Source organism: Fundulus heteroclitus, chromosome 10, assembly GCF_011125445.2.
Source record: "Fundulus heteroclitus isolate FHET01 chromosome 10, MU-UCD_Fhet_4.1, whole genome shotgun sequence".
Taxonomy (NCBI): domain Eukaryota; kingdom Metazoa; phylum Chordata; class Actinopteri; order Cyprinodontiformes; family Fundulidae; genus Fundulus; species Fundulus heteroclitus.
In genome coordinates, this window is record NC_046370.1 from 20,004,947 (window position 1) to 20,013,172 (window position 8,226).

The 8,226-nt window shown below is 38.7% G+C and overlaps 1 protein-coding gene across 4 annotated transcripts in view; it reads left to right on the top strand.

Moving 5' to 3' along the window:
* Nucleotides 1–5,321, top strand: part of LOC110366528 (gastrula zinc finger protein XlCGF57.1-like) — a 103,751-nt gene extending 98,430 nt beyond the window's left edge. For all 4 annotated transcript variants that reach the window (XM_036142261.1, XM_036142260.1, XM_036142259.1 and 1 more), the window contains exon 3: nt 3,425–5,321. In XM_036142261.1, the coding sequence (XP_035998154.1) occupies nt 3,425–4,491 (1,067 nt within the window). In that variant the 3' untranslated portion in view covers nt 4,492–5,321. The remainder of the gene's footprint in view (nt 1–3,424) is intronic.
* The last annotated feature ends 2,905 nt before the right edge of the window (nt 5,322–8,226 follow it).

The following is an 8,226-nucleotide window of genomic DNA, read 5'->3' on the forward strand; positions in this document are numbered from 1 at the left end:
TCCTATGACTTTCTCTGATGTCAGAATCAGAAATACTTTAGTAATCCCATAGGGAAATTGCTGATGGCACCAGGTGTTGTGGAGGCAAATTGTCGTTTGATCAGCCCTGAACAGCGTGCGCTGCACCAGCGTCACCGCTTCGTCAGGGATGTTACCATGTAGAATAAAATACAAACATTTTCTGAGACAGCTACAATATTATCCAATCATTGCATTTCACAGAAATACAAACTGCTGCAGCCACATTGGTCTTCTTTTGGGGACAAAAATATGTAAAATAATTTTGATAATTTTGAAGGCATCTCATTTGTACAAAGCACATATATATATATATATATATATATATATATATATATATATATATATATATATATATATATATATATATATATATATATATATATATATATAGTTGTTTCGTCATGGTCATCCATTCTTTTTTACGATTATCTTTAATTTCATTAAACAAAACTTTTAGTTCTTCCCAAAAATGCTTGTAAAAAGTAGCAGTCCATCTGGGAAAGGCAAACAATATGATGCTATTCTTTTTAATGACATTAACAAATAGTGCTCCTTTTAAACTTTCTTCACAGAGATTTTTAGTCATCATCAATTTTTTGACTCTTGTCTTAATCATTTGAAAATTTGTTTTTAATGCTGTTCTTTATATGAAGGGGAAAAGGTGTAAATATAAACGTTATATATTTCTCTATATAATCAGTCCGTACATTCCTCCCCAACAGATTTTACCTTCACAAGTGGAGCCTTACTGCTTTCGCCATAGTGCTCCGCTTGATTTATATATGCAAGAAGCTTTATTAGATATTATGCTGGGACTTCATGTTCAATGGACACTGAAAATGGAAGGTAAAAGAGGGGAAAAAAGGAGAGAAACAGATGAGACAAATGCTGAAAGGGAGAAAAAGTGAAAGAGTAGAGGAAAAGGGGAGAGAGATAAAACTGCTGATTCTTCACCTGCAAAGAGGGATATAAAAAGAACAGCAAAACCAACTGATAAGGTTTTACAGGTACAAACAACCAACGCCTTGATACCATTACTGAAGAATATACAGTATTATTTAATATGAAATGTATGAAGTGACAACTAAAGATAATAATAGGGGTTTTGTGTATAGAAGTGAATCTGTAAGTACCTGGATCTAAGCACCTGTAGGTGTTTTGAGAGTGCGCTTGTGTATGTAAGGTTTATCCATAAGAAAAAAAAGATCAATCTTGTTTGTGAGGAGCCAAAGACCTGCCCCCCAGAGCACAAAGGCAGACACCAGGGGAACCAAAACCCTAGAAAAAAACACATTTGCTCTGGGACCCTCAGAGCAAAGGTGCCCAAGGGGGACCAACACAGGGAAAGCAGCCTCCCTCACCTGAAAAAGAGGCGAGACGGGAGGTGAATCCTAGAAGATGGGAGGAAGGAGGCGACCACCACAACCCGATCTACCCGGTCCATGCTCCGGTCCTAACCCTCCACCCTAATCCCAGACCAGACGACCCACGGGCCCATCAACTGAGAGATGGGGCCAGCATGAACCAAACCCCACCCTCCCCCATATTCCAGGGTAGAGCAAAAGCGCCAGCCCCAGTCCTAGCTGATCCCCCGGACCCGACATCCACTGCCAGCCTAGACCCCCGGCCCAGGTGGCCCGCTCCTGGGTATTCGGGTGGCAATTGGAGAACAGGAGTGTGAAAAAGACCCCAAACCTGCCTTCACCTGCTCAAATGCCATAATGTTGCATGTTGTTCTCAAGTGTGTGTTTAAAACTGAGAGGGCCAAATAGGGGAGTACCCGGCACAGTCCACCCCCCATGCACCCTACCCAGAACCCTCAATGGAGAAGACGACTATGATCTGTCGGTGCCTGTTCTTTGTTTTTCTTCGTATCCTATGAACAATATCTACAGCATCCTCTATTTTTTTTATGTCAGGTCTAGGACCGCTTTGCACAACAGGTTGACAGTTTTGGCTCTGATTTTATCATTCACGTCTTCTTTTTCCCTTTATTCCTATATCCTCTAAGTTACATTGTGTTGTTTTTGCTACCAAGGCTAGCATTGCACTATGCTGCTGTAATTGTGAACAAATCTAATCCATATGATCATCAAGCTGCTGTCTGAGCTGAGTAGTAGACAAAATGGCTTTCTTCAGTGTGTTACAATAATTTTTATCTGGTGTATCTTTAGATTTTTCTTCTCCTGTTGATTCTTTTCTGGCGTGGTCATCGGCGTCAGGTTGTCGCTGCCCTGCCTTGCAGAGGAGCTAGCATAATCATGCGCCGCTGCTTCCTCTTTGTCTAAATTGGGTGGATTTGGCCCCTACGGGGTTCTTAGTGTTTTTCATCTAGTAGCAGGTTGAGTTTGCTACATGACTGCTCTTCAAGAGGAGTTGCAGACCTTACATAAGACAAATTCCAGAGTTTCCAGCTTCAGATAGATGTGACCACTCCGCTCGCTATTCCACCGGAAGCACCGTTTTTGTGTAACTTGAAAGAAACCCATCAAGCTAATGGCCACGTGACCCGGATGTGCACCCAACACTGCTCCAAGAGATCTTCCCCTTTACAGTGCCCTCTAGCATCTTAAGTTACCAATTTGAGTTTTGATTATTTCCTGAAAAATAATTACATGAATTAAAAAAATCTAGTGTTATTGATTTTTATCTTGCAAAAGATTGACCAAAATGTTAATTCCTCATATGCTTTATCTAATTAGGAGTTGGATTGTAAATTAGCAAATTTAACCTCATTCCATATTTTTTAAGATGCACTTTGGTTCTCTAAATTTCATACCTTCAGTGAATTCATTTTTATGGTGATGGTTTTCAACTATTTTTGCTTTTCCTTTTGTTATTTTGTGTGTATGTACTATGTCCCTTAGTTTCCTTAATCTTTATTTTGCTTAGAAGTTTAGTTCAGTTTCACAAGCCTAGCAAAGAACAATTGTTAGTTGAAATATATTGTTAATTCAGATAAACAGCATTATATAATGGTGTTCCCTGGATGAGCATTTATTTATTGAACTTGAAGAGAAGTTGTCCCTCATCTATTGTATATGTGTGCAAAGTTTGCTGTTAGAAGAATTCCAGTGCTTGAATCACTCTTTCAACTATTGTTCTAATATCAAAGGCAATTGACCTGATATTCACTAGAAAATACCTAACGGACTGACAGTTATTGGATAAACTTTAAACAACTTCAAATCATGTGTTATAGCACAACACCAGACAGCAATGCAGTTGGTCAGTACACTTTCTATTGTCCCTTTGTAGAAAGTGATGAGGATGAGAGGAAGGTTTGCTCTTCTCATCCAACGCAAAAAGTGCAGCCGCTTCTGTACCTCTTTTTTATTTATTTATAAATTATTAAATCATTAAAATTGTTTACAAGTACTCATTAATGTTTCAATGTCTTCAGTCCATCAGGTTTTGGTGATAAAAGAAGAGGTTCCCCATGACTGGAGCTCCAGTTTGGACCAACTGGAAACAGAAACTTCCCACATAAAGGATGAAGAGCAGGAACAGTGGATCAGTCAGGAGGAAGAGCAGCGTACTGTGAAGATTGAAGATGAAGAGAAACCTCAGTTATCAGAGCTTCATCACTTAAAATCTGAACACAGAGATATAGAAGCTCCAACCACCACCAGCTCAACTGAACAGAAGGAAACAGAACCTGACAGAAAGGACCGGGGAGGACCAAAACCAGGCATGAAATTAGTTTCAGTACGTGTTTCTAATCAAACCAGGTTGATTGCTCCAAAACCATATGAACTGTGTTCCGCAGTTACATCTCAGATTGGAGTAAAAACGAAAGAGAAACCATTTGCTTGCTCTGTTTGTGACAAAAGATTTAAACGTAAGGATGCCGTCAAAATACACATGACAGTTCACAATGGAAATGTGAAACATATTTGTGATCTTTGTGGTAAAGCATTTAGAGTAAAGATTTCCCTTCAGACACACATGAGAGTCCACAATGGAGAAAAACCGTTTGCTTGTGATATTTGCTCTAAAAGTTTTTATGCAAAGTCATCTCTTAAACTTCACATGAAACTCCATTCTGTAGAAACCCCTTTTTCCTGTGATGTTTGTGGTTCACAATTTAAGCTTAAGAAAAGGCTTGATGAACACTTGAGGAAACACAAAGGAGAGAAACCATATTTTTGTCATGTTTGCAGTAAAGCATTTGCAGTAAAAGATCATTTAAAGAATCATATGCGTGTTCACACAGGGGAAAAACCATTTACCTGTCTTGTTTGTGGTAAGAGATTTACCCAATCTGGAGGACTGAAAAGGCACATAGCTGTTCACGCCAAACAGTTTAGTTGTAGTGAGTGTGGCAAATGTTTTGTAAAGCGAATATCATTGGAACGACACATGAGACTTCACTCTGAGGAGAGGCCATTTGGTTGTGATGTCTGTAAAAACAGATTTAAACACAAGTGTCACCTTGAAATCCACATGAAAATCCATTCAGGGGAGTAACCATCGCTGTGTAGTGTTTCCTGTGAAGCATTTGCACAAAATGGAGTTCTGCAGAAACATATAAATTCAATTCAGTTTTATTTATATAGCACCAGTTCACAACACATGTCATCGCAGGGCACTTTACAACGTCAAATTCAATTGAATCACACAGATTGGTCAAAAAGTTTCCTATCTAAGTAAATCCAGCAGATTGCATATGGCCTAAAACAAGCGGCATTCACTCTTCTTGAAAGAGCGTAGAGCCACAGTGGACAGTCTGCATTGTTGATGGCTTTGCAGCAATCCCCCGTACTGAGCATACATGAGGGGTGTCCAAGCTTTTAAGCACGTGGACTGAAATTGTCAAGTCAAAAGTACTCGAGGGCCAAAACATTGACAGAAAAATAAAATAAACATTTTTACCTACTCTACAAAGTTTTATCATTTTAATTATAAAAATTAGTCCGATTTTTCTGGAGGAAAGGGATGTATCAATGTAGCTCCAAAAGTTAAAAAACGGTTTTGTTTATTTGCTGTATTGAAGGATGGTCACCCAGTTGGCAAATTACTTTGGGCTTGATTAAAAAAAGAAAAAATCTTTTTGCTTTAACAATAGTAAATATCAGGATTTGTGTCAGTATTTCTTTGAAAACACTTGTTGTATTCAAGTTTGCATATGGGTAAAAGTCATCAGATGTGGTCCTATTTACTATGAAATTGAATAGAATGTAAAAAGTGTAGTTAATAAAATACAAATGCTTTGTTTTGTACCAAAGATTTTCAATTGAAAGATTTTATCTTGTCTGTAATAATTTTGCCCTAGTTTAAAATAAATAAATAAATTTCAATCTGCACGAACCAAATCTTTTTTTAAATGGGGTGGGGGAAGGGGGGCTGCACAAAATAAGTACATGGGCAGCACTTTGAACATGCCTGATTTAAATGGTCATGATGGATGCTACTAATGATAATTATGACAATAGGCCAGGGCTGGGCAATATAACAAAAAATCAATCTTTTTGACTGTAAGATCATGATTTAATTTTTTATATACGTAATCAGTTTGCACCATTTTGCCAGGTTGTGTCAAGCACATCAGACATGTAAGAAATATGCCAGTCTTTAGACATAAAGCTAGTTGTAATGTTTTCCATCAATCCATGACACACTCAGCAACATGCTCATAATGTCTTTTGTATTAAACCTGTATCTGTCAAGTGTCCTGATGCATCATAATAATCCAGGTAGAAAAAAACAAACTACTCTGACCTAGCTGCTAAAAAGAGATCCAGAAATCCGGGAGCAGGCTACTGACTGTATTCTGTACCACAGACTGTCGGAGGCCACCCCAAGTCTATATGGTTTACCCTAAAATTCACAAACTAGATGACGTACCTGTAAGCCCATCATTAGCATAATTAACTCTGCTACTTAGATTGTTTCCAAATCTAAGTTTTGTTTAAAAAAAATTCTACCCAACCCCACTTTAGTGCCAAAAGTGTTGAAGTCATCATACAGGTGTTCGATGGTGGCATTCCATCCTCCCCCATTCTCTTCAGCAGAAGAGCAGAAGCTTCATTGCTTATGTCCAGTGAGAGCTTTAAGAGCTTATGTGGACAGGACAGCCTGTTTTAGAAGAGCTGACCATCTGCTTGTGTCTTGGACTACTGCTTATAAGGGCAAACCGGTCTACCATCAAAGGTTAGCATGCTGGATTGTGGAGGCTATATCTCTGGCATACAGGTGTGCAGGCTCAGAGCCCCCTAAAGGAGTTATGGTCCATTCTACCAGGAGCATGGCCACCTCTTGGGCTTTGTTCCACGGTGTGTCAGTTCAGGACATCTGTGCTTCAGCCAGTCACACATTTGTGACGTTTTACAGGCTGGATGTGGCGCAGCCATCACTAGCGCACACAATGCTTGGAGTACGAATGTCCACTTGAGGCCTGAATTGGGATTTCTATCAGGCATGGCTTTGGAGTCAACATGCAATCCGGGAGTGGGCCATATCTCCCATAGTTGAAAACATGGAAAGTAATTTTTCATGGTGACTATGAACCAGTTCAAGTACTGAGTAAATGCCTAGAAGAAATCAATGCATGGATGTGTCAAAATTGTCTTCAATTGAATAAAAACAAAACTGAAGTAATAATCTTTGGACCAATAGAGGAGAGATCAAAAGTTAGCACACAGCTTCAGTCTCTTCAACTGGTAACCACTGACGAGACCCGAAATCTGGGTGTAGTGATGGACTCAGACCTGAACCTCCAAAAGCATCTAAAGACAATTACAAGGTCAGCTTTCTATCACCCGAAGAACATTTCCAGGATTAAAGGACTGATGTCCCAGCATGATCTAGAAAAATTAATCCATGCGTTTATTTTTAGTCGAATAGATTACTGCAACGGTGTTTTCACAGGTCTGCCTAAAAAGTGGATCAGACAGCTGCAGCTGATCCAGAACACTGCTGCCTGCATCCTCACTAAGACCAAGAAAGTAAAGCACATAACCCCAGTTCTAAAGTCCTTACACCGGCTCCCTGTATCTCAGAGAATAGACTTTAAAATCCTTCTGTTAGTCTATAAATCCCTAAATGGCTTAGCACCTAAATACATCACAGACTTGTTATCAGTGTATCAATCCTCCAGACTACTAAGGTCTTCTGGCTCCAGCCTACACCGCATACCCAGAACCAGAACTAAACACGGAGAAGCAGCATTTAGTTCCTATGCTCCACTTATCTGGAACAAACTTCCAGAATACTGTAAAAGTGCTGAAAGCCTGAGTTACTTTAAATCTAGATTAAAAACAATCTAGATTGTTTTTTTAGGATTGCCTTCGACTGTTTTAATTGAACTGTATTACTGAAATATAATTAGTTTACTTTATATTCCAACTGTTTTTACTTGTTTGCTTTTATTTTTTTTTTCCTATGTTCTATTTTGTTTCTACATTTTATTCCAACTTGCTTTTATTCTGTTTTATCTTCCTATATTTTAATCATGTAAAGCACTTTGCATTGTCTCTGTACTGAAATGTGCTATATAAATAAATTTGCCTTGCCTTGTCTAATTACAAACATTTAGTTAGAAATATCTACCTCTTCCAATTTGTATTCTTTCGCATTGAAAACTAAGAGTTGTTAGAGGTGTATCGAATCTGAGCATTACTTGTATGTCATTGTATACAGTAATAAATAATTTTGATGAATAAACTTGACTGGACATCTTCCATGATTTTAGCTTCCTTTTTTAAGATTTGGGGTTTATAGCCCCAATACCTGCTATGAACCAATGACTAATGATGAAATCATGACGTTAGTAGGTTAACTAAAAAAAACACCAAACTGACTCCAAATCCGCCCAAATTATGTTCACCTGCCCCAAGCAAATTATACCCACAAAATTAAAATGAAAACCGGCTAATCTGGCAACACTGAGTCTGACGACCCCAAAGCGGTTTACACTACAGCCAGTCATTAATTTATTAACGCACACATTCACACCCAGATGGTGGTGAGCTACATTGTGGCCACAGCTGCCCTGGATCAGCTTGACAGAAGCAACCACAATACCACAGGCTTGTGCTAAATCTCACTGCAGAAAATGTAAATAATTTAATGGCAATAAAATTTTAACTCTGAATGATGTACATGTCTCTCCGTTCTTCCTTAGCATGACTCCTACTTTGAAATAAAGCATGCTATAGTTCTGTTCTGTCTCTCTTCGAGGTCGGTCGGTTTTTCTTCAGCTCT